We start from the raw sequence: 27605 nt of genomic DNA on the forward strand, positions 1-27605 counted from the left end.
CTGGGCTGGGCAGCGTCCTGGGGCTGGAGGGCTATGGCAGGGGGGAAGTGAAATCAATTTTCAAAGAAAATAAGCCGTGATTTGGTAGAGGCACAGGGGGAAAAAGGGGGGGGGTATTTTTCTTTAAACCTTTTTTGTCACACTCCCACATTTCGGTTAAAATGGGCTTTCCCACACTTCGGCAGTGCGGTGGCAGGACAAAGCAGAATGAAAGCAGTATATAAAAGGCAGGAGCCACACTACTGTTTTATAGTGGTATTGAAGTGCACTGACAACCATTGGGGACCATTGGCACATACCGTATGCCGCTTTCATACCACTTTCATAGTGTTATATCCTGCAGGAGCCACACTACTGCAAGGGCCCTGGAAAAAAGGTCAGGAGGACTGCATAAGCCCCGCAGGCTGTGCGATGCCCACCCCTGCTGTAGGGCTTCAGTCCTCGGCAAACTCAAATTGATGGTACAGCTTCACAACAAACCCAACCCCGGACTGGTGCATAGAATTTTCTCTCCCATTGACCTCAATGAGAGAAGGGAATTTGAAACCAAAACCAAAGAACCAACTGTCCCTGGGCTCATCTGCACCAAGCAGGATATTCCACTATGAAAGCAATATGAAAGTGGTATATAAAAGGTAGGATCTACACTACTGCTTTATGGTGGTAGTGAAGTGCACTGACGACTGCTGGGGCCCAGCACACTTCAACACCAAGCAGGATATAACACTATGAAAGTGGTATGAAAGCGGCATATGGTATGTGTCAGGGACCCTAACACTTGTCAGTGCACTTCAACACCACTATAAAGCAGTAGTGTGGCTCCTGCCTTTTATATACCGCTTTCATAGTGGAATATCCTGCTTGGTGTAGATGAGCCCTCTGTGTTGACAACCACCTCACCCATTTCCCCATGACACAGCATAGAATATAATGTATTCTGTGGCTGGATATTGTGGGAGGTGCACACATGAATGGCACCAGCTTGGGGGAGGCTACTCTATTCCTATTGCTGCTTGCAGATTTTGTATTGGTCTTTTCCCCTTTCATTCTGGGCAATAAAGACGATTTGTAAATGGATAGATTCCTTTAGAACAGGAAGCCAGGTGGGTCTTGAGGTTGAATACAATTGACTCCTTTTGGCCCTGATGAGTCTCTTGACCTTGCAACGCTCATACAGCTGTTTCTCATCAGGTTTTGCATACTTGAATGCCTATTTGCTTCTCGCACTTCTGACATACCATAGGTGATTGGCATCTGAAGAGCAAACAGCACTGTTGCATTCTACTAAATTATAGCCAAGAGATGTGAACGTGCATAGTTTGTATACTTTGAGCTGCTCCATCTTTAGATTTTGAAGGGTTTTTTTATCTTCATATTGCAATGAACAATTCTATCACTGATATGGTATATACTATTGAACATAGGGAATATTTAAAGTCTATAAATTTTGTATATTGTTTTTTAGATTTCCCTGAAGAATGACCAGCATGTGATCTGAAATGCATTGGAACCCTTCTCTTTTGTTGAATAATACAGCCTTTTCGTCTACCCCTCTGCTTTTGGCTTTTGGGCATTCCTTGTGAGGTTCCCCCTTCCGTTGGCTTTTTTCCCTTCCAGGCTTGCTGTGTTTCTGCCTCAATTTGCCTCCACCAAGTTGACAGGAGATGGGGTCTGACACCCGGGGCTGATGCCTACATCTGCCCCAAACTCCAAACCATGAAGTATTTATTTATTTATTTATTACATTTTTATACCGCCCAATAGCCGAAGCTCTCTGGGCGGTTCACAAAAATATACGTGTATATACACACACGTACGCACACAGGGAGGATTTTTACTCACCAAGTAAAGCTGCCACTTCGTATGCTTTCTTCTGCTCAATGGTCTCATAGTTGAGGGCTTCAAAGAATATATCCAATACAAGGATATTTTCCCTAAGGAGAGAAAACAGGCAGCCAAGAGGGGATCAAGAGGAAAGAGTTGCATCCATTAAACCAAGTAAGCTTTCTGCTGTTGTTACTGCAGCTGTTTTTAAGCGAGAAGTAAGAGAACTCATATTCCCAGTGAGAGCTGGATGGATGTGTGATGTCTGAGCAGGCGTCAGGTCAACCCTAGGCAGAGAGCTCAAGTAATCGTTGGGGAGAGTGCCAACGGGCTGCACTGCAAGGATGGGGAGCCGGTACTTCCAAGAGGTTGTTAGACTACAACTTCTACCATCCCTGACCATTGGCCATGTAGGCTGGGGGTTGCTGTAGTACAACACATCTGGAGGGCTCCAGGTTGGGGAAGGTTGAATTACCTCAAGTTCTAGTATCATGAGAGAGGGAGAAAACCTTCTCTCTATCCACATTCTCCATTCCATGATTTAGTCTGTCAACCATCTGCTATGTCCCCACTGCTAGTTTGGACCAGTACCACTTTGGGGCAATGTGGGATGAGGCGACAGCTCCTCGCATCCTGAAACCTGAAGGCATGGAGCCTGACCTGGCTGAGGCCTGAGAGCCACTGTCAGCAAGAGTGACTCCGTAGCTTACTTGGCATAATGATTATTCTAGCCCTGCTTAGACTGGCTTTACTTACGAGATATATTTCTCCGACTTGTTAAACTTCTTCTCAAGGTACTTGGCTGAGGTCTTGCTGGGGATCTTGACCATGGAGAGTTCCTTGTTGTAGCGGGTCAAGTTGCACGGTGTTTGGCACACACAGTAGTTGCTGTCCTTTTCGCCAAGAACCACTGTGAGGCAAAGTGGGAATGAGAACATAAGAAATGCCATGCTGGATCAGACCAAGGGCCCATCTACTCCAGCATTCTGTTCTCACAGTGGCCAACCAGCTGTTGACCAGGGACCCACAAGCAGGACACCCTCACGACCATGTTCCTCAGCAACTGGTGTACATAGGCTTACTGCCTCTGATACTGGAAGTAGTACATAGCCATCAGCACTAATAGCCATTCACAGCCTTCTCCTCCAGGAATTTACCTAACTCCCTTTTAAAGCCATCCAAATTGGTGGCCATCACTACATCTTGTGGTAGTGAATTTCATAGTTTGACTATGCGCTGTGTGAAGAAGTCCTTCCTTTTGTTTGTCCTGAATCTCCCACCAATCAGCTTCATGGAATGACCCCGGGTTCTAGTATTATGGGAGAAATTTTGTACACCTTTATCATGTCTCCCTATCATAGAATCATAGAATAGCAGAGTTGGAAGGGGCCTACAAGGCCATCGAGTCCAACCCCCTGCTCAATGCAGGAATCCACCCTAAAGCATCCCGACAGATGGTTGTCCAGCTGCCTCTTGAAGGCCTCTAGTGTGGGAGAGCCCACATCCTCCCTAGGTAACTGATTCCATTGTCGCACTGCTCTAACAGTCAGGAAGTTTTTCCTGATGTCCAGCTGGAATCTGGCTTCCTTTAACTTGAGCCCATTATTCCGTGTCCTGCACTCTGGGAGGATCGAGAAGAGATCCTGGCCCTCCTCTGTGTGACAACCTTTTAAGTATTTGAAGAGTGCTATCATGTCTCTCCTCAATCTTCTTTTCTCCAGGCTAAACATGCCCAGTTCTTTCAGTCTCTCTTCATAGGGCTGTTTCCAGTCCCCTGATCATCCTGGTTGCCCTCCTCTGAACACGCTCCAGCTTGTCTGCATCCTTCTTGAATTGTGGAGCCCAGAACTGGACGCAATACTCTAGATGAGGCCTAACCAGGGCCGAATAGAGAGGAACCAGTACCTCACGTGATTTGGAAGCTATACTTCTATTAATGCAGCCCAAAATAGCATTTGCCTTTCTTGCAGCCATATCGCACTGTTGGGTCATATTCAGCTTGCGATCTACAACAACTCCAAGATCCTTCTCGTTTGTAGTATTGCTGAGCCAAGTATCCCCCATCTTGTAACTGTGCCTTTGGTTTCTATTTCCTAAATGTAGAACTTGGCATTTATCCCTATTAAATTTCATCCTATTGTTTTCAGCCCAGCACTCCAGCCTATCAAGATCACTTTGAAGTTTGTTTCTGTCTTCCAGGGTATTAGCTATCCCACCCAATTTTGTGTCATCTACAAATTTGATAAGCTTTCCCTGCACCTCCTCATCCAAATCATTAATAAAAATGTTGAAGAGCAATGGGCCCAGGACTGAGCCCTGTGGTACTCCACTTGTTACCTCCCCCCAGTTTGAGAAGGTTCCATTGATAAGAGTCTGATTCTGTAGCCAACTGTGAATCCACCTAATAGTTGTTCCATCTAGCCCAATTTTAGCTAGTTTGTTAATCAGAATGTCATGTGGTACTTTGTCAAAAGCTTTGCTGAAGTCAAGATATATGACGTCCACAGCATTCCCACAGTCCACAAGGGAGGTTATCCTATCAAAAAATGAGATCAAATTAGTCTGACAGGATTTGTTCCTGACAAATCCATGTTGGCTTCTAGTAATCACCACATTGATTTCAAGGTGTTTACAGATTGACTTCTTTATAATCTGCTCCAGAATTTTCCCAGGGATGGATGTCAGGCTGACTGGTCTGTAGTTCCCAGGTTCCTCCTTTTTGCCCTTTTTTGCCCTGTAGCCTTCCTTTTTCCAAGCCGAACAATCCTAGCTGTTGTAACCTTCACTCATAGGGTTGAAGGTTAATTCAGCCCCTTCATCATTTTGGTTGCCATTTTCTGCAATTTGGTAGAACTGACTGCAGACGTAAGAGCACTTGCTGGCTCAGATTAAATGTCCAGCTAAACCGACACCCCAAAGATGGCCAGGGCAGTTGCCCTAGGATGCTTCCACACAGGGCATGACTGAGACGGCCTCTCTTTGTTTCTTCTCCTCATCCACTCATCAAAGGTATATACAGAAGTTCTATTCTTAGTGATCACACCCAAATAAAAGCTACTGATAGACTTATCCATCATGGATTTGTCTAACCCTTAAAAAAAAACCTACCAGAGACCCAATTCATGTGTTGTTATTGTTGCCATGCACTGGATGCCAAAAGCCTCTGCCTCTCCTGTGATCTAAGAACTTATTTCCTCACTAGCAAATGGAATGTCATGCTCAAGCTACACTAAATGCTCAGTTGTGTGTAACTTTCCCCCAGAGTGAGTGTGCTTTTTCTAAAGAAAAATGACCAAAAAAACACAACAATCCCCAGCTATGGAAGACTGTTTAGCCTTGTTCTTTCTTGCCATTTGTCTTTTTGAAAGTATCCTTCTCAGTGGCTTCCCCACCTGTATGGAAAAGGGGAGGGGAGTAATGGGTGGGACGCTGACTGGAAGGGAAAGGTTAAGCCAGTGGTGCAGAATCCCCGGCGTGCAGGGCTAGTCTAGTCTGGCGTTGTCCTCCATCTGGTCTGTTGAGCCTCCTGGGCTTTCTCCAGGGCACGTCCAGGGCCTGCTCCCTGGAGGAATTCCCCCGCCAGAAGAAGCCACCCCACCCGCTCTCCATAATCTCTGATCTTAACCATTAAACAGTCCCTTCCCCATGTTGACGCTCTGCTCAGGACTGCCATCTTCCACAGGTGCCTTTCTTTTTGAAGTCAAAATGTCAAAAAGTTGCAAATTTTGCTTTTGAAATCTGACCGGTGTAAAATGTCTAAATCTGAAGTCCTGCTGATGAATTTCAAGGCAATAATGTTAGCCTCCCTAAACTCAGAAGAAGCCATAACTGGGAATCTTCAAGAAAAAAAACATGTGTATAAGGAGAATGCAAATTTGAAATTTTGCAAGGAAATCCAAATCTGAAATTTAAATTATGAGGATTTGCATGAGTTTCATTTGCCAAATTGTTTTCGCTCTGTCCAACAGCAATATTTAATTTCTGAAAACAGATGTGTTGTGGTTGAAACGTGCCTGGAAGCCACACCATTTATTTATTTATTATTTAAAGCATTTTTAAATAAGCCACCTCACCATTTCTGGCATCGAGGCGCTTTACAATATCATATAAAACAATTCCATTAAAACCCTCAACCCACATTAAGACAATTCCATTAAAACCATCTGCCCTGGAAGCCCTGCAGGCTCTTTAATCATTGGTGTGTGGAGACAGTGTTACGATTTTGGGAATTTGCTGAGAGTGATCAGTCTCATGACTTCAGCATCAAGTGAGCCTCTGCAATATCTTGCCCTTGATGAAGAGACCTGGAGATCCTGAAACTGTTGTGTTCTTTGATTTGCCCTAATAAAGACATTACCCTAACATGGATTTCCTTTTTAATGGTGACCTTTGCTTTTGTTCACACAAAGAAGACGCCAAAAATTGTTTTAGGTGGGTTCAATTTTGGGTTTCTGCTGTTAGTAAGGGGGAAATCTTTATATCCATTTCTCATGTCTATTATAAATATAAACACCCAATAAATTATAATATTTAAATATTAACATATATAGGCTAAAATAACGGTCCCTTATCAATAAGAAATATTTAAGATTGCAAGTCTTAATTAGTCTGAAAGGAGAGCTTTCACCTAAATACTTTTAACTACACTTCTGAACTTGAATGATGGATTGACCATCCCAAAAATTTCAGATAAAATTCATGACCTAGAGCATTAGTTTTATAGCCCATCATTACTCTAATAGCCCTTCGACCCAAGTAACAGGGTTTTACAATCCAACACTCTTTCTTTAATAGACATTATCCACACTACCTTCTGAGTCAGATTTGTATAAGTAACTCTGAATTCACAATGAATCTACTTGTATCTGTGTGGATTCCATTAATACAACAACTATTTTTATTTATTAACATCTCCAAATCGTTTATTCAGCCTTTTCATTGGCTGTTCACAGGGCATTTCATAACCAGGCTTATATTGCTTCCAAGGAGGTGAGGTAGCAATTTTTCAGTAGCCTTGGCTCAGTACTGGGTCCCATTGCCCAATACTGAGCCAAATGCACTCTGCACATGTTCAGAGGTGTTATTCTGGTTATTCCAAAAATTCCATGCCTTGTCATGACTCCTCTACAGGACTCCTCTTCAGAAGATGCGCTGGAGTTCCCTGACCCAAACAACATAGAGGAGCTGCTTGTGCTGAGGGCCCTTGAGGCAGATCAGGAGAGTTCTGGGCCCTCAGGGGAGGTAGCCATTGCAGCTTATGCTCAAGGTGTGTCCCCCGCCCCCAGCTTTCCTGCTCTCCTGGACTAAGAGGCAGAATGCCAAGCGGTCACCTAGCGCCAGGGAGTGCAGGCACCGAAATGTGCAGACTGAATTTGCTACCAGATGCAGGAGTACCCACTTGAGGGATAAGGGCTCCTCGTGAGTAGAGATATACTTGTGAGCAGTGCTCTATTCACAAGAAGACCATTCCTGCAATCCCCTTTGGACGGCCCTGTGTTTGGACGGCTCACTCAGCTTGCCTGTGGAACTGGCTCTAGCAAAACCTCTGGAGCTCTGTCCTTGTGCCACAGTAAGTAGGACAGGCCTGTTACTAAAAGTAGGGTGACCCTATGAAAATGAGGACAGGGCGCCTGTATCTTTAACAGTTGCATAGAACAGGGAATTTCAGCAGGTGTCATTTGTATATATGGAGAACCTGGTGAAAATCTGTCTTCATCACCACAGTTAAAGATGCAGGAGCTATACTAGAGTGACGAGATTTAAAAGAGGGCAGGGCACCTACAGCTTTAACTGTTGGGATGAAGAGGGAATTTCACCAGGTTCTCCATATATACAAATGACACCTGCTGAAATTCCCTTTTCAATACGACTGTTAAAGATACAGGAGCCCTGTCCTCCTTTTCATATGGTCACCCTAACTCAGCCTTCCTCAACCTGGGGCGCTCCAGATGTGTTGGACTGCATCTCCCAGAATGCCCCAGCCTGCTGGCTGGGGCATTCTGGGAGTTGTAGTCCAACACATCTGGAGGGCCCCAGGTTGAGGAAGGCTGCCTAAAAGCACATTCCCATTTTGAAATGTGATCCTTCTAAAAATGAAAACCTGAGCAACAGACAGCACTGACAGTGAGTTAATCCCTCATCCTTCAGTACTTACCTAGTGCAGGCTCTGCACACTCTTTATACTGCTCTGGCGTGCAGAACGGAGCATCCCCTGCATAAAAAGAAAATACACAGAGCTATTTTTTTAACACAAGCTTTGCGATAATGGATGCTTAGGAAACTGGTCTTTGGTTTAAGAGGGTGGGAATGGGCATGCAAGACTGAACAGTCACAATCATGATCTATCTGTAAAAATCAAAGCCGGTCTTTGATCATCCGTTATGAATATGGTCACATGAATATGGTCACAGCCAGCCAAATGAGATATCAAATTAACTGCACAATTCTATGCTCGTTGACTCTGAAGCAAGTCCTATTGACTTCAATGGGGATTACTGCCAGATAAATGTGTATAGGTGTAGCTGCCCCTAAAACATGTAATTTGCTTTATAATGGTTTTGCCAGTTTGCCTCCAAAACCAGAGAAATCTGACAAAAGGGAGGGTGGGGGTGGGTAGGATCCAGAGCTAGATACAAGATGCACACCTTGAAACCTCTGCAACCACTGGTTTGACTTTATTGAAGTGAACCCACCTTCAGTGTAGATGTTATGGAATATTAACATTCCAATTGCTTCAAAATATAAAAGTAAAACATAGGGAAGAAAAATATTTAACTTAAATTACCACCCCTGAGCTCCGTAGAGCCCTTGCCAGCCTGCGATTTCAGTCTATGCTGTCCAACTTTAGAGAAAGAAGGCACAAAAATACCCCAAGGGAACAGAGACTACGTATTTGCGGTGCCCAGGTGGTGGAGGACACAGCCCACTACGTTCTATATTGCAGACTATATGAGACCCCGCAGGAATAGATATCTAGCAAGGTACTTGGATCAAACGGCCCACAGCATAGACCGGGACAAAATCGTCCATCTTCTCACAATGAATTCTATATCGTTGAATCTAGCCTATTTTGCGGTGAACATGGCAAAAATCAAGAAAGCCTTTTTGAATAAGAATAAGAACTATGATAATTCAAATGGCGTCCTATCAGAAGCCATATGTGGAATAATACTATGTAATATAATGTAATATCTGTATTGATGTATTTGTTGTATTTGATTTTATATATGACTTGTAACTGGCTAAAACCCACTCAGGGTTGCCATAATAATAAATGAAAACAAAAGCAAACAAAAAACTATCAACACCCTGGGTCTTAGGACCAGTTGGAAGGCAGCACTATAACATGGGTAGACATTTGTTAGTCCAAGTATGTGAACTCTATGTGTACGTGTGAAGGGTATATGGTTTGTTGGGTGAGAGCAGCCCCATTGGGTGTTTGCCTAAAGGCAAGATAGCTAACAGTGGGTAGATGGGTGGGGCACACGCACAAGGCCTAGATCATAGAATCATAGAAGGGGCCTATAAGGCCATTGAGTCCAATCCCCTGCTCAATGCAGGAATCCACCTTAAAGCATCCCTGACAGGTGGTTGTCCAGAAGGGATGCAGGCTTGTGCAAGGTATGAAGAGGAGTGCAATGCCTGGCAACTTCAGGTCATGCTAATCAATTGCCTATGGCAGGGATGGAAACTACAGTCGCTAGGCAACCACAAGGCACTGCTTTCCCATGTCCATTCATCCCAGAACCTGGGACATACCTGGCATGTGAACCATTCTGCAGTTGCAGTTTTCCACCACGTAGCGGGTCTCACAGTCGATTCTGCATGCGGTGATGCTGTAGATGGGAAAGAAGTCCAGACCAAAGTCCGATGAGCGGCACTCGCCCCACGGAGGCGGAAGGTACGTCAGCTGCGAAGAGAAGGGTGGGGACTCCCATCAGCATATAACAAAAATGAATCTCACTCCTAAAAACAGGAAACCTTAGATCTAGATTAACAATATTCCACCCCACTCCTTCTCCCTCCGGTCAAATTCATTCTCATCATTATAGTGTTAGCAAAGTGCTCAATCCACATCAACCCAACATTCATTCATTCATTCACCATTTCTTACATTTTTAGATTGCCCAGCGCCCAGTATTTTTTCTGGGTAGAGATTAATTAAAAACATGAAATAAGAATAAAACAATGACAATAAGCCTGATAAAACCAAGGAAAAATACCAGCTCAAAAGAACAAGAACAGCAAAAATGATGTTAAAAACTTAAGATTGTTCTGACATTGTATTTTGGAATAATTCTTATGAAAGAGATCTTGAAGTTGTGGTGGACAGCTCAATGAAAATGGCAACCCAGTGTGTGACTGCTATATAAAAAAGGCAAACTCTAATTAGGAAAGGAATTGAGAACAAAACTCCCAATATCCTACTAAACCTATATAAATCTATGGTGTGACCACGCTTAGAATACTGTACAGTTCTGGTCACTGCATCTAAAAAAAGAAGTTGTAGAGTTGGAAAACGTGCAACTAAAATAATCAGGGAGCTGGAGCAAATTTAAAAAGGGATTTAGACAAATTTCTGGAGGAGAAAGCTATCAATGGCTACTAGGCCTGATGGCTCTGTACTACCTCCAATAATCAGAGGCAGTAAGCCTATGTACACCAATTGTTGGGGCACATGGGTGGGAGGGTGCTGTTGCACTTCTGTCCTGCTTGTGTGGTCCTGGTCAACAGCTGGTTGGCCACTGTGTGAACAGAGTGTTTGGCTAGATGGACCCTTTGGTCTGATCCAGCACGGCTCTTCTTATGTTCTTATGACTAACAAAACCTCTGTTGATTCTGTGTGTGTCTTAGGAGAGTGGCAAATCTAGTCGTGTAAGAGTGGGTGTTTCCAAAAACTGGAAAAAAGATTATTTCCTATCACCTGAAGATGGGACTTTACTTTTGAGAGTTACATTCCCTTCAAACACTAGGTCTAATTCTATTTATTTTTATTACATAGAACACCACCTAAAACTAATATCTAGCTTTGCTAATATAAAAACAGCCATATTTCTCTTTACTTCTGTTCTCTATCTAACAGGAACCCTGTGTGTTTTGCTTGAGGCTAGAGGCAAGTCCAGGTAACTGATGGAATTTATATTTTCAAAAATAGATCATCCATTGTGTATTTCTTTGTCCCAATAATCCTGAAATCTGCAAAGTAGCAGTCTAATCCAATAAATAGTGCAAACCTATACATGCCTAACCAAAAGCCCACTGGGTCCACACGCCCGCACCACATTTTTTGGGTTTTTTGTTTTTTGTTTGGAAGCAGCAGGCCTGGTCGCACAAGAGCGAGGCCCTGCTCCATCAAAAATGTGAGTAGTTTTTTTTTTTAAAAAACCAACCACCTTGAAATTGCCCCCCCCCCAAGTCCCCTCCCTGCCATTCCAGGAGTGGCAAAATTGCTGCCACCCCCCTCCCCTGATGGGCATGGTGTCGCATGGTGCAGCTCTGTGCCCATTACTTGCAAGTAAGTGCAGCACCAGGTTGGGCGGGAATTTATTTTATGTTGATACAGAGAAGCTTTCAAACAAACTTACACAGCTGTCACAGTTGGACACATTGTGCCTGCCCTGCCTGGATGAAGGCATGCCTGCTAGGCACAGCCCCTGCCATGGTCCACCCCATAGCCCTTTGGGGGAGGTGTCTGTGCACGCCATCCCCCTTAGATGGAGCTGCCCCACAGCAAGAGGGAAGAGGCCAGGCCTATACCTCGGTCTACTAATGCTCTCTGGCTTCAAACTGGGCCTGTTCTAATTTTCATACCTTAATTTTTTTTTAATGGCTTGTTTCAATGGGGCATGTTCTTTTTATTTTTAATGTCTAAAAACAATGAATACCACAAATGTTGTATGGTTAAAATGTGCTCACTGCAGTGCTGAATCACGATGAGACGTTTGGTTGAAATCGCTCAAATGGTATTGAAGCAGTATAACTTTAAAAATGTTGATTTGCCACCTTTTTTGTTCAAGATGGTGGTCGAAATTTTCACTACGCCTAAATAGAGGTAGAACGAATCCTACAAGTTTCGTAAAAATGCATTGTTCGGTTTCCAAGTCCACACAAACAAGCACTTACTTTTATTTATATAGAATGTGATCCTGATTCACCAGATACGAATTATGTAATATGGTCCTGGTATGCTATTACATCAAAGTGGATCTTGAATTTAAAGTAAAAGTTGACCAAACCCAAAACAAACAAAAGAGAGTAATGTAGGGCAATGCTGAAAGAAACATTGGCACCCATTTGGATTCCATGGTAAAGATTTCCATCTGCCAATTTGAGCTGCAACGTCCTCAGCCTCTTTCCCAATTCCTTTCCGCTCTGTAAGCATGAAAGTTACTAGTCCCCAACTTCGAAAGCGTCAGAGTGGCAGAGGAGGCTGCCCTGCGCCACAGCGGCTGTGGCAAGACTTCCCACCAGCATCTGGCTGGGACAGCCGCACCGGCTCAAGGGGCGGAGCTTGGAGCGTTACTGGAGAGGCTCTTCCGGAGGGATGAATCAAGACTTTCTTTATGACAATGACAAAGTGCAATCGGAGGTCCTCCACGCCTCATTTGCATTCCTCCACCAAGATAATAGTGTGGCATCTGCCGCCGTTTAGTCATCTGGAGAGGCGAGCGACACCCATATGCTGCAGACGGTACGAGAGAGGAGAATAAATAACCGTAAACTCTGAAGACCTCGGCGTCTGCTCCAGCCCCGCTTCCACGCGCATCTTTTAAGTTGTTTAAATTGTGTTTGCAATGTAGGTGATGGGATCGGAAATGATGAGCTGATCACATATTCGGTTTCAGTGTTTCTCGCTTTGCCAACCTTGGCTTTGAGCCACATTGCTTCCCAGCCAGCCCGGCGTCTGCGGGAAAGGCGCAGTCTGAATGCTTAATTACGCCCTCTTCGATGCAACTTGATTGACAGAGATGGCAAGAGATGTAGCACATTTTAGACCTGGGGTGTGTAACCTTGGCTCCCTCGGGGAAATGGAAATGTGGTAGGTCTTTAGGGGCTGGATTTGTTGAACCTTACAAGAAGTAAATGTAAGCAATCCGTTCGGAAGGGCTTCCCAACTAAGAGCAGTAGTTCAGCCATTGAAGAAGCCCTCTCAGATTGACCACCAGGCCGCCTACAGATGACAGCAGGATTGTAAATAGCTACTTGCCTGTCATCTGTGGTCAAAGTCAGCCTCAAGCAACCGGGGAGGGAAATTTAACAGAAGGTTTGTTCGTGGCCATGGTGTAATATTCTAGAGCGGGGGTCCCCAACTTTTTTAGGCCTGTGGGTACATTTGGGAATTTAAGAAGCTGCTGTGGGCACGACCACAAACTGGCTCCTATGGAGGATGTGGCTACTGTGGGGCCTAAAGAGGGGCAGGGGAGATAAATAGTGAGATTAGAGGCTATGGTGTGTGGGGGGAAACAGCGAGCTAAAGTGTGTGTGTGTGTGTGTGGGGGGGGTGATAGCAAGGCTAGAGGCTGGGAGGGAGGGGGAAACGCAAGGCAATTTTAGCCTCACCAGTTTGCCTTCTCGGAAATGAGTGTTTGGTGACCTGCAGCCCCAACATGGCAGCCATATTATGAATGGGCAAGCTTCCCCATGGCAGCCATTTTGCAAGAGTGAGCACAACACTCCCTTAAAATTCCAAATGTGCCCATGGACCCCAAAAGGTTGGGGGCCCCTGCACTACTCTGATTGGCAACAACTCTTCAGGCTCTTAGGCACAAGGCTTTCGCACCACCTGTTATGTTACCTGCACATCTTTTAACTGGAGCTGCCAGGGATTGGGCCTGGGACCTTCTCTATACAAAGCACGTGCTCCTACCACTGAGCTATAACAGAGTCTGTCAGTGGTCTTGCATGCTTCAAGCTTTACTTCCTCAACCTAGCATTTTGCCTACCCTTGCCACTAAAGGCATGTGGGTTGGATCACACCCACCCAAATCAGTGGTCAGCTTTGGCCCTCCTAGCAGGGAGGTCTGCCTGCCATCCGGACCCCTGCCTGCAAAAGTAGGACAGTAGACTTTCTATGACCATCCACATTTGACTCTTGCAGGTGTAAATAATCCTCATTCAAAGATGAGATGTGGAGGCAGGTGTGCGTGCCTGCAGCCGTTTCATGGCTTAGATCCCCACAGTCTCCAAGGCAGGTGACTTTCTGCTGCTAGCCAGCCGGGAGCGATCATACCTGCCGACTCCCACCCCCAAATAATTACTTCGCTTTTGCCATTGTGTTTTGATCAATGGGCCTCCTGTCTCCCTTGTCGTGTCTCAAGCAATCGCATTATCACCCGAGCGTGGCTCCATTAGCAGCATCTTAAACAAGCATCGCTGAAAGAGAGATTAGATTAGAAGGACAGGATGCTTCATTTCCTCAAAGCCTCTCACTTGGGCCAAGGGCTCAGTTTAGGTGCTGTTTTGCCTGGGGCCAAAGGGACAGGGAGCAAAAGCCCCAATTTCTTCAGTCTTGTCCTCCTTTCTGAAGAACTATTTTTAAATTTTTATTTATTTCATTTCTATACCGCCCAATAGCCAAAGCTCTCTGGGCAGTTCACAAAATTACACATTGTCATGACCATGGGCTATTTTCCCCCTCCAATAAAATAATATATAGATGATGATGATGATGATGATGAAGAAGAAAAAGAAAATAATAATAATCATCCAAAAATGCTACATAGCATTAATATTGTACCTTAGAATGCACAATGAGCTTTACATACACTTTGCTCTGTTTAAAAAGCTAGATGTTATCTGGTTTATAATTGGCTGCTTTTGTTTTTGTATGATTTTATATCTTTTTTCTTTCTTTTTTTACCCCTGTGGAGCCAAAAAAGCAGCATTATAATGTTGGTATGTATGTATAAATAAATAAATAAATAAAACACCTTCTCCCAGTACGCTTTACAACACCCCTGTAAGGGAGCACAGTTCTGTTGTCCCCATATGGAAGGTTGTGAGCGTGGGGAATCTTACAAGGAGTCATTTGCTTAATGCCCTTGAATCAGCACGTGAGCTGAAGTAAAATTGGAACTGGGGGCTCCATGGCTCACAACTTGCATTCTTTACCACCATGTTACACCAGCTCGCACACACAACTGCGCATTTGGCATGGACCCAACTGGTAGGACTTCCTAAACCATTTGCCAAAGGATACTTGTCTACCATTTCCTTGACAAGGTCAAAGCAGGGCTGGCCTTGCTTCAGGTGGCACCGTGTGTGTGTGTGTGTGTGTGTGTGTGTGTGTGTGTGTGTGTGTGTAATAGATGAAGCCATGAATTGGTATCACAACAGTGAAGAAAAACTAGCCAGGGGTGGGAAGAAAGATTTGGGCTCCGCTTCAGGCAACACAACGTCTTGGGCTGGCACCAATATAAAATATAGTCTACTACCACACTTACTTCTCAAGAGTCAAACATTTCCCCATTAAAAAGGAGTGATGGATGGACCGATGGCCATGCATCCCTTCAATAAGGTCATGTCACATAGCTCACCTTGCTTACATGAATTGCTGGTGCATTCTGAGGTCACCTTTCAGCCCTCTGTTTCAGCTCACTATGGGCCAGACTGCATGAATCAAAGCAGGGATGCAGAACCTCAGGTCCTGGTGGCCAAATCCAGCCTTCTAGGGTCCTAATCCAGCTCTCTGGGGTTTCCCAGAAGGTCCCACCCCATTCCCCTAGCCACTTACCCCCTTTCCCCTAATCACTGATTCTTTGATGTTTTCCTGGCTTTTGTGCAGTCCCCCACCACCACATTCTAAATGGTGGAAACGCCTCCCCTAAGGAATAGCAACTGGCAGGAAGAGCCTGAAGCGAAAATATGCCAGTATTTTTGCTCCTTTTGCCTTTACCCATCACTGGAATAAAGCCCTAGAGAGTTCCTCTGAAGTAGAATCTGGCCCTCGGGCTGAAAAAGGGCTCTCTAAGGGGTCGTTGCTGCCTAGGCCTGTAGCTATCCCCATTCTATGGCCCAAAAAGCATGTTCAAAACTTATCCAACTCTTTAACCCATCAAGTCAATCTACAAAATCCAGGCCACACACTGCACTGCAGAACAGAAAGTAGGTGAAGAGGAAACCAGGGTGGTATAGTGGTTAGAGCATTGCATTAGGACTAGGGAAAATCAAGTTCAAATCCCCACTTGGCCATGAAGCTCAATGGGCAACTCTGGGCCAGTCTCTAATTCTTAGCCTAATCTGCCTCACAGGGTTCTTGCGAAGGCAAAAATGGAGACAAGGACCATGAGTTCCTTGGAGGAAAGGCAAGATATAAACGTAATAAATAAAATAATGAATAAAGAGTTGCCTGCAGAACAAACTAACTTCGGATGGTCAGGGAGACTCTGGAGAGTTTGAACCTTGAATCTTTCTATTTTTTTGGTTTTCTAGGGGGAAGAGTTGAGGAGATGAATGAGAGAAAGAAAAGATTTACTGAAACGGAAAAACAGCAACAAATAAGTGGCTTCTTACCCAGGCCCTCTCCCTCTCCTCAAATCTTTATTTAGATTTTTATCCTGCGTGGGTGACTTAACATTTAAAAACAAAACCCTGAGAGAAAAATGCAAAACCTCCGCTGCTTTATGTTTCTAAAGAATAATTATTTAAGACAAAATTTCCTCATAGAAACCATCCAATATTAAACTGCCCCTTGAGTCCTCCCACTTCTTTCCCAAGTAGAACCTCACACTGTCCCCCAACTCTACACCAGTGTAGACCTTATCTCACAGCCCTTGTGTGAGATTTTCAGAAATCTTTCATCAAAGACTCCAGAGCCAACTTAGCTGTCATGGGATGAGAGGAAGTCCTCTCATGGATCTTTAAGTGGTTAAAGCACAGAATGCAAAGAGTAAGAGTAACTGGACAATTCTTTTCATGAAGGGATGTAAACCCTGGTCTATACTGAGGCTGGTGCTTGTGTGAAATGATACACACATATATGGAGATGGCGTCTAAGATGGCAGTGACTAATCAGGAAAGGGATATTGAGGTTGTGGAGATAGTTCCATGAAAATGCAGGGGATCTAACCTGTGAAATCTCTGCAGGCATACATACATGCACGCACGCACACACCCACACCTTGGAGAGAGGATTATTCACAGTTGCAAGAGTCAAATGCTTCCCAGCCACAACTACGTACAGTAACAATATTGCCCCCACAAATGGAGTGGCCTCTCGGATTCCTTGTCCAGTTGAGCCTGTACATCAAGGGTGGGGAATCTGTATTCCTACAGATATTATTGGACTCTAAGAACCACCAACCCCAGCCAAGCATGGCCTATGCTCAGGGATGATGGGAGTTGCAGTCCAACAGCATCTGAAGGACCACTGGTTCCGCACCCCTGCTATGCATGTCAGAACAGGGGTGGGGAATCTCAGGCCAACTCTGGCCACCCTGGAGACCTAATCTGGCTCTCTGGGGATCCCCAGAAAGCCGTGCGGACTTCACCTGGCCCCAACCATGTCCAACAACTACCAGTTGTTACGTGGTTTTCTGGATTTTGTGTTCCCCCCCCCCCCCATCCTCAAAGGTTGAAATGCCTCTCCCAATGCTGACTTACTGGCAGTAAGAGCTTTGAACTACAAGGCGCTGGTTTTGTTTGTCTTATATGTTTGGCCCCACTCCTTTTTTCTTTGGCCGCACCCACCACTGGAATGAGGCCCCTGAGAGCTTCTCCAAAATTATTTATTTATTTCATTTATATCCCACCATTTTTCCTCCAAGGAACCCAAGGCAGTGCACATAATCCTCCTCCTCCTCCTCCTCCTCCCCATTTTATCCTCACAACAACCACCCTGTGAGGTAGGTTGGGCTGAGAGTTTGTGACTGGCCCAAAGTCACCCTGTGGGTTTTCATGGCCGATTGGGGACTAGAACCTGGATCTCCCATCTCCCAGTCCGACACTTTAGCCACTACACCACACTGCCCTTGGGCTGAAAGAGGTTCAACAGTCCCATGCTAGAGAGAAGGGAGTTATAAAGCCCTTTACTCCACCTTGAGTTATGTGGGAATGAGTCAATGGGTGGAGCTTAGGGTGGCCGTATGGAAAGGAGGACAGGGCTCTGGTATCTTTAACAGTTGTAGAGAAAAAGGGGATTTCAGCAGGTGTCATGTGTATGCATGTAGCACCTGGTGAAATTCCCTCTTCATCACTACTGTCAAAGCTGTAGGAGCTCTGCCCTCTTTTGTATCTGATCACTCGGGGCAGGGCTTCTGCAGCTTTAACTGTTGTGATGAAGAGGGAATTTCACCAGGTTCCCCATATATACAAATGGCACCTGCTGAGGCTCCTGGCCCTTCAGCCTGGCTCAATTTAAAATATGGCCCTTGCTAAATAATAATAATAATAAAAATCCAGCTGCCAGTTGAGAACCTCAGATGCAAAACTTCAAACCTATAAATGCTAGGAAAGAGAAGTTACAACTATGCTGTCACCAGCCCACTGGCATGCCCAGACCACAGAAGCAGCTGTTTGCCTGTCACTGCTCAGTTGTGAGAAGATAGCCTTTGCCTTTTTCTGAAAAAGGAAACAAAAGCAAGAAATCTGTGTCCGTTAATGAGACACTGAACAGGATCACACAAACAGAAATGCTTCATCCCTTCTAAGATGTTCAAAAGCATCCTTCACGCAATGTGCAGCTTTTCTTACCGGCTGTCATTGGCTGCAGCGCAGAACCGCTGGAATCGGGTTCTGCCTCCCCCCCCCCCCCAAAACCACCTCCCAAGGAAGGCCGCTTACACGGTGCTTTTGAATTTGCTCCCTTCACACCTCCTTCTCTATGGGGAATTTAATATAAGGTGTTAGCAAAATTGGCTCTGCTGCGCAACCCAGAGATGGCCAGTTTATTCAGACAGCAGAATCAAAGCAGTGATGCTATTCCTTCAGGCTGCAGGTGGGGATCATGGGTTTGAATGTTTCCCCCACCTCAAAATATCTCCCCGCAGATATAAATATAGCACATCAAAAGGATGGGTTCAACTCCCTCCCTAATATGCTCTTCTTCTTATGTGCAAAGAGGTTTTTTTCTTTTTCTCCATAGGACACAACACTTAAACCTGCAAACCCATGTATCTTTATCCTGAAGTGATATAGTCCAGGAAAACAGATCCTGCCAAGAAGGCAATGGAGATGAGGTCACAAAAGTGTAGATTAGGGCTGGCCAACTTTGGGGGTTCTAGGGGCCAATTTCAACCCCCCAGAACTCCCCTCCTCCAATCGCCGCATGCTGCCATCAATGGCCTTCTCCACAAAGCCTTACAGGAGTCTTCAGGAGTCTTCACAGGCTGAATAATCAGCACAATACATGTGCTCCCCCCTCCCTGTTTTTGCCAGTTCCTTCCCATATGTTTCAGTTATACTGCCAGAAGATGGTGTTGCTTTATTGTGCAATTTGCTGGCTGGGGGATTATGGGAGTTGTAGTCCGCATAGTTAAAGCAATAGTATTCCCCGTAGTAACCTATGGCTGCGAGAGCTGGACCATAAGGAAGGCTGAGTGAAGGAAGATAGATGCTTTTGAACTGTGGTGTTGGAGGAAAATTCTGAGAGTGCCGTGGACTGCAAGAAGATCAAACCAGTCCATACTCCAGGAAATAAAGCCAGACTGCTCACTTGAGGGAATGGTATTAAAGGCAAAACTGAAGTACTGTGGCCACATAATGAGAAGACAGGATACCCTGGAGAAGAGGCTGATGCTAGGGAAAGTGGAAGGCAAAAGGAAGAGGGGCCGACCAAGGGCAAGATGGATGGATGATACTCTGGAGGTGACAGACTTGACCTTTGGGGGAGCTAGGGGTGGCGACGGCTGACAGAAAGCTCTGGCGTGGGCTGGTCCATGAAGTCATGAAGAGTTGGAAGCGACTGAACGAATAAACAACAACAAGTCCAACACACCTGGAGAGCACCAGGTTGGAGAAAGCTGATCGATCGTTACCTCTTTCTCCCATTCCTGCTGCCTCTCTATGTTATGTCATGATGCTCCCTGGGTCCTGGGACAGCCTTCCATGCTAGTCAAATCTCTTTCCTCTTCTCTTACAAGTCCCTTCTGTCAAATGACAATCCCCACATGACAGAGGGCTTCTTCTGTGTTCTCTTCTCTTCTCAGAAATTAGGCAAAAGCATCCCGAGGCCTTTTTCTCAGGCTCTGATGGTCTCTTTCCATCCCGTGCAAACATTTCACAGGATGGGCCTCTGAGGCACACTTCAGCCGTCCTACCCAATATCGCCACAGCATCTCTAACCTGTTGCTTAATTGAAGCCTCTTAAATTTTTATGGCCGAATTGGCAGAAATAGCTGTTTTAGGGAACATTTCATCTTCTTTAACACGCCTGCCTTTAGCGGCGTAACGAGGAGCAACGGAGCTCTGGAAGAAAGGCTTTCCGACTCCAGTAATTCCTCCCATAATGGCATAGCGTGGACAATTCACACTGCATCGATCCCGGAGAATAGGATTTTGAGCAGGAGGCTTTTTCGTCATCCCTTCTTGCTCTGGCTGCAAGAGTCACTTGCAACCATGGTATGGATTTTTTCCCCCTATTGCGTTTCTCCTGGAAGTGGTGTGGGCTGCTTTGCTCAGGTTTGTGGGTGTCGGATAGAAGCATATGGCTGGCTGACGTGGCATTTCACTGCCTGGGATGACACTGCTCCTCTGTGGAACCTGTGGTTCTCTCTCTCTCTCTGTCTCTCTCCCCCACACCCTTTTTATTAGTAAAGGACAAACGCTCTGCCAGAGACAGCTGAGAACTGCAGCCTCCCCCAGCAAACCAGCCACGGCCAAGACGCTGTTTGCTCCTGGTTCGACATGCTCCTGTGCTCGCAAGGGCAGCAAGAAAGCCAGAAGCTCTGGTAAAGAGACTAGAGCACATGCTGGAAACGAAGGGCTTTTTGACGCAATGGTTACAGCACTTTACTTAATTTTATTTATTTATTAATTTATATTTTGGGGGAGAAAATACCTTAAAACATTTTGTAATGCAAATGTAGAACTTGTATTGGTCAAAGTGCTTATTCACATCGCAACTGCCTCTGTTGTGCTGTTTCTTCCATGTGAGCAGTGATCACACATTCGCATAAATGCTACGAGGCAGCCTCAAAGGCAATTTAACCACCATATGCCTGAAAAAAAACCTTTCCTGGGGCATACTAGAGACTTAAAGGGCCCCCTGATCCGCAGGTAGCTCTGTGAGATGGCTGTTTACAGGGGGGGGGGTGATATTTAATACAGTTTGCTGGGAGTCCTTACCAAATTGCATTTGCGTAGCCTCACCCAACTACAATTCTCAGGATTCCTGAGCTGCAGTGATTAAACCAGAATAAAACCAATACATGTCTGTAGTGTAGTGATGACCTTTTCATCTTTGCCACTGAAGTCCCAAACCATCAATTCAGAGAAACAATGAAGAAAAACCGTTACAGCAATCTTCACAAATACTATACACATGGGTGACACTTGCTTTAATTTAAAATTCTAGCCGTTCCCCTCTGTTGGACATGGGGTGGCTGACATTCTAAAAACAGCAGGTGATATAAATAAAAACTAACTGATATATACTAGGGTAAAAATATACAGAATGACAAATGCTTTAACCCTAACGCCAGCACTCAGTCCCAGTAAAAAGGTCTTGCAACCGTGAGGTTTGCACCCCTCCCAGGGGCTGTCTAAACACTCAGAAAGCCCCAGGGTGGGTGTGCAGTGGCGCGGCGTCAATTATACGATGCTGCTGCAATTGCGCACCCACCCCGGGGCTTTCTGCCAGAGGTGAGGAGAAAACCAGTCACCAAGGGCTCAGAGTGGCTATGACCTAGTACGGAATACTACAGCGGCCAAGCATCTGCTGGGCACACCTGGCCATTTCTGGTGCCTTGCAGATGTTTTAACTACAAGCTCATCACCCTTGAATATTAGCCATGCTGGCTGGGGCTTATGAGAGCTGTACTCAAAACATCTGGTGGGTATCAGGTTGACGACCCCCTTTAAATGATCACCATGAGATTCCTTGGGCGTTTCATATGACAGAAAGGCCTCATCCTGCATTGGCTTTCTCTGCACCTCTTTCCTCCCACTCTTGCTCTCATTGGCTGAAAAACCTCCTCGCACCTGCTGCCCTTATCCTGCCATTTTCTTCTCCTTCTTTAAGTCCCTCGACAAAGCCTTTTATGGACCACGCCAGCCTCACCTAATCTGCAGCTGCCATGCGATCCCCCCCTCTCCTGTCTTGCAGCTGTGCAATTTCTATGAATATTGCCATAAAGGTTTCCTCCAACGCTAAGAGAGTTGTATTATTTCAACCTAGCAGTTTTAATGCCAACTATAATTGGTCCTAATTAGGCCTGGAATGATCTTACGTGCTCTCCTGGCAAATTTAAAAATTTGTACGTGGATGAATTGATAAAATAAGTGTAGAATTCAACAGCGTGGATTTTTGGATGTGTGCTTGGCTGGTGAGCCCAGTTGAGCTGTTGAGCATCCCAAAGTTTTGCACTTTAAGCAGGACTTGAGATTCAAAGAAGGCTCAATGCACATTGCTGTGCCCACAGTACCTAATATTACAGTGCACAGGGGGTGGCTATAGGCAAAGGCAAAATCTGTCTCAAGTAGCAGATTTTAGGGTACCATTAAAGGGATGGAAATTGCCCACTATACTGCGCCCCAGCTTGTTGCTTTAAGGCTGGGGTCTCCAATGCGGCACACCTCCCTCGGTCTCTTGCCTTGCGTGTCTTCCCTTTCTCTGGCTCTGTGTGTGGCATGGTAGCCATCTCATAAATGGGCATGCCCCTCCCACTGTGGCATCCATTTTGCAATGGTGCTTACAGCACTCTCTCAAATATCCAAATATGCCCATGCCCCCAAAATGGCTGGTCTAGGAGCACGACGTTCAGCTTGGGAGTGAGAAATCATGGATTAATTTCCCAGAAAATCCCCTGCATCAGGGGAAAGAAGGGGCACATCTTGGGGAAGGGCCATAGCTCATGCAAAAGATCCTGGATTCAAACCATGCCATCTTCTGGTAGGGAAAGACACTTGTCTGAAACCCTGGACAGCCACAGCCAGACGGTGTGAACAACACGTAGGTAGACGCACTAACAGTTTGACTTGGCATGAAAATACAAGTGAGTGGAAAACCACAAGAATCTGAAAATAGCAATAGCAATATAATTCAATGTTTGCATACAACCTCTAAATATGAAATATATCATTTTATAGTAATCCCATAATGTGAACATATAGACTTGCAGATTACAATAAAAAACGTGAGTAAGAAATTAGATTACTCCAAATGAGATTACTTCAACGCACTCTACATGGGGCTGCTTTTGAAGACGGTTCGGAAGCTGCAGCTTGTGCAAAATGCAGCAGCCAGATTGATAACCAGAACCAGAAGGTTCAAACATATAAGACCAATTCTGGCCCACTTGCATTGGCTGCCTGTACATTTCCAAGCCTGATTCAAGGTGCTGGTTTTAACCTATAAAGACTTACACAGCTTGGGACACAATACCTGATGGAACGCTTCTCCCAACTTGAACCTCGGAGGATGGCAACAAGGTTTTCAGTGATGGCCCCCCGAATTATGGAACGATCACCTCAATGAGGGTCTCCCAGGGACCAACAAAGCAGGACATGGTGAAACAGCACCCTCCCACCCATGTTCCTCACCAACTGGTGCACACAGATACTCCCTCAGATACTGAGGGTAGCACATAACCATCAGGGTTAATAGCCATTGATAGCCTTCTCCTCCAGGAATTTATCCAACCCCCTTTTAAAGCCATCCAAATTGGTGGCCATGACTACATCCTGTGGTAGTGAGTTCCATAATTTAACTATGCGCTGTGTGACGAAATACTTCCTTTTATTTGTCCTGGATCTCCCACCAATCAGCTTCATGGGATGACCCCGGGTTCTAGTATTTGGAGAGAGGGAGGAAAATGTCTCCCTATCCACATTCTCCACACCATGCATAATTTTGTACACCTCTATCACGTCTCCCCTTCGCCTCCTTTTTTCCAAGCTAAACAATCCCAGCTGTTGTAACCTTCCCTCATAGGGGAGATGCTCCAGCCCCTTTATCATTTTACTTGCCCTTTCAAGAAGACGTATTTTAGATGTGGATCTGGCATACTCCCATTTCAAATAATCTTTTTCAAACAGTTCTTTTGAATCACACTAATTAATAGCAGCGGGAGCAATGTCCACCTCTCAAAAGATTATTCAAGGCTAATGAGTGACAACAGGAGCAATATCCCCCTCTCGGAAGACGGCTTGCTTCAAAATACAAATACAAATTTCCTGCCTAAATGTTCTCTATATTGCGGAGAAGTCTTCTAACGGTCTATATTGCAGATATTTATCTGTATAGAGTGTAAACAAACTCTCCATTACTCACTGCTGGTTATCAATGGCTACTAGTCATGAGGGATATAGATTACCTCTAGTATCAGAGGCAGCATGCCTCCAAATATTAGTTACTGGGGAACAGGAATGGGAAGGTGCTGTTGTGCTTGTGTCCTGCTTGTGGGTTTCCATAGCCATTAGGTTGGCCATTGTGAGAAAAGAATGCTTGACTAGATAGGACTTTGGTCTGATCCAGCATGGCTGTCCTCATGTTCCCAGCCTCAGATGGAATGCAGACGACATGTATGAAGAAAGCAGTACTCACCCTTTGCTCTTGTGTGGCTACAAAAGTCTGGAATCCGGGTGCCACGCCAAACCCAAACTCCTGAATAAACGGAGGCTCAGACTGACTGTGGATTTGGACTTTAACTCCTGCTTCAAACGTTGTTTCGTCTGTCAATAGAATGGGAAATGTTAATCAGTTTGGGAGTATATCGTGCACTATCAACAATTAATATGCTGAGCATTCTCTGGGGTAAATAATAATTGTAAATATAATTTCATGTCAAGAAAAGCTGAATTCTACAAAATGAAAGAAGTAAGCCAATTTGCAAGCAGTTGCTTATTTTGCATAAGATAATTTTACTTTGCCTACTCCCAAGGAGTACCCAAATGTTATGCAGTAACATAGGAGGGTAACATCAAGAGACGCCTAAAAGAAAATGAAAAATCCCAAATGGTGCAAACCAATACTGACGTATCTTAAACTCCAGCCCTTCCTCTGAGGAATATTTTATAATTATATACTCATTACCAATTTCTGTGCATGCTTTGTGTGCTTTTGGAACACACACAGCTCTCAATACCTCCTATAAATGTTTGCAGAACAAGGCCTTTATCAAGAGGCATTCTCACTGGCTGCCCCATAATTGTGGTAAGTCTCCCATCAAACTCGCTGACAGAATCCTTGGCCTGGTAGAGACATGCAATGGTGCAGCTGGGTAATTTTACACTCTGGACATAAGGGTCTTCTTATGAAGAAGGAAGTATTATAAGTCCCAAGGCAGTAGAATGGACAGTAACACTTCAGATTGCAAGAGGGGGATACATTTTTTAATGTTCCCTTTGTTAAAAAAGAAACACCTTCAAAATAGTACACTATATGAAAAGGAGGACAGGGCGCCTGTATCTTTAACAGTTGCATAGAAAAGGGAATTTTAGCAGGTGTCATTTGTATATATGGAAATTGTCTTCATCACCTCAGTTAAAGGGCAGGAGCTATACTAGAGTGACGAGTTTTAAAAGAGGGCAGGGCACCTGTAGCTTTAACTGTTGTGATGTAGGGGAAATTTCACCAGTTTCCCCATATATACTAATGAAACCTGCTGAAATTCCCTTTTCAATACAACTGTTAAAGATACAGGAGCCCTGTCCTCCTTTTCATAGGGTCACCTTAACTAACACAGCTGGGGAGGACTCAACTAGAACTTTTGCTGGACTAGGACCAGAGAGACCTGGGTTCTAGGGTGACCATATGAAAAGGAGGACAGGGCTCCTTTATCTTTAACAGTTGTATTGAAAAGGAAATTTCAGCAGGTTTCATTTGTATATATGGGGAACCTGGTGAAATTTCCTCTTTTTCATCACAGTTAAAGCTGCAGGGGCCCTGCCCTCTTTTAAATCTGGTCACTCTAGTATAGCTCCTGCAGCTTTAACTGTGGTGATGAAGAGGGAATTTCACCAGGTTCTCCATATATACAAATGACACCTGCTGAAATTCCCTTTTCTATGCAACTGTTAAAGCTACAGGAGCCCTGTCCTCCTTTTCATAGGGTCACCCTATGGGTTCTAATTCCCACTCTATCATGTACTTCACTGGATGTCCTTGGGTCTGTCGCTATCATTCAGCCTAACTTACCTCTCAAGTTTGTTGTGAGGACAAAATTGCGGGGTGAGGGTGGGGAGATGCTTGGCGCTTCTTGGCGGAAATGTATCCTTTGTCTGCAACCTAAAATGGTAAAGTCACAGTCCTCTGTACTGCCTCAGGCTTCTACTACCTCATTCTCGGTCATGTATAGACCAGGCTTTCTCACCACTGAAAAGTGTTCTTCCTATTGGGCTTCATTTTAGGGTAAGGGATAAGCAGGCTTGGGGAAAAAAGCATTTGCTAACTTAGGTTCAAAAGAGAAAAGGGTTCTATTTTTTACTTTTTTTTAACTATTAGAGGTAAAAAAAACAAACCAAAAAACCTCTCTCTGATATCTCTTTGGGTTCAAATGAAGACCAACCATCCTGTAATTTTCCAGTTTTCAATTTGGGACCAGCAGGTCAAGAAACGTCCCTCACAATCATCTTGAGTTTCCCTCTTTCCCCTGGGATATTACACGCTTCAACAAAGAGAGACAGTGGCCCAGTTCGGTCATAAAATACTTGGCTTATTTAGCGAAGATATGCATGAGTCTTCCACTTGCCTACACTGGCCTTTCCACTCTTCTTATTTGGTACACTGTGACAGAAGCCTCAATGGATTAATTAACCATAGTTTACTGTTTACTGTTACATTCAAACAGAGAAACTACTTAATACAGGAATTGCAACAAACTGGATCTGAAACCGCAATTTGAAATTTCAGATCCTGGTTGCTTCTGATCCTGGTAACTATAGCTTCCCAGTTTGGACGTAATGGGAACCTATACTTAATTCAGGAAGTCTCCAATGATGGTGCACCATGTGCAGGCACCAGGCTAAAGTATACCTTGGATTAATGAAATATGTTGAGTCCAAGTAGGCCAGTAAGAATGGCTGCCCAGTGCAGAGTCCACCACTCTCCCAGTGACTCAAATCTCACATGGGCTAGTGATCTTGGGTGAATCAAGTTGGACATTTACCAAGCTATTTTTGTTTTGTTTGTTCATATTGCCTTCCCCATAGCACGGTTAATGGAGATAGGAGCTGGAATGTAGAGATTGAGCATTGGTGTGTGCAAAAAGAAAAAAAGGGGGGGGGAAAGCTGCAATTCAAAATCAGACAAATTTAGTGCATTTGAAATAGTGCGGTTTAAAGGAACAAACACCTGAATGGCTTGAGAACATGGTTTTGTGGCCCAACCTAGTTGTATAGCTAATGCTTGCCCCCATCTGGTAACAACTAGGCCACAGCTAGACCTAAGGTTTATCCTGGGATCATCCGGGGTTCGCCCCTGCCTGAGCACTGGATCCCCTGTGTGTCGCCTAGATGAACAGATTTCACCCCTGGACAATCCAGGGATAAACCTTAGGTCTAGCTATGGCCCTAGTCAAAGATGGTAACTGATGTGATGTCACCCCACCTTAGCACCCCACCTTAGCACATGAAGTGAAGCACTGGCAACATCAAATCATGCATCTTCCTTCACCAGATGTTACCTG

General features: G+C 44.9%; 1 protein-coding gene across 3 annotated transcripts in view; it reads right to left on the minus strand.

The window, feature by feature from the left end:
- LOC134407024 (acid-sensing ion channel 2) overlaps window positions 1-27605 on the minus strand; it is a 486045-nt gene that overhangs the window by 17885 nt on the left and 440555 nt on the right. For all 3 annotated transcript variants that reach the window (XM_063138760.1, XM_063138759.1, XM_063138762.1), the window contains exons 3-7: window positions 24524-24651; window positions 9583-9733; window positions 7979-8035; window positions 2581-2734; window positions 1843-1934 (exon numbers count right to left, since the gene is read on the minus strand). In XM_063138760.1, the coding sequence (XP_062994830.1) occupies window positions 1843-1934; window positions 2581-2734; window positions 7979-8035; window positions 9583-9733; window positions 24524-24651 (582 nt within the window). The remainder of the gene's footprint in view (window positions 1-1842; window positions 1935-2580; window positions 2735-7978; window positions 8036-9582; window positions 9734-24523; window positions 24652-27605) is intronic.

This window comes from Elgaria multicarinata, chromosome 11, assembly GCF_023053635.1.
Source record: "Elgaria multicarinata webbii isolate HBS135686 ecotype San Diego chromosome 11, rElgMul1.1.pri, whole genome shotgun sequence".
NCBI classification, from domain to species: domain Eukaryota; kingdom Metazoa; phylum Chordata; class Lepidosauria; order Squamata; family Anguidae; genus Elgaria; species Elgaria multicarinata.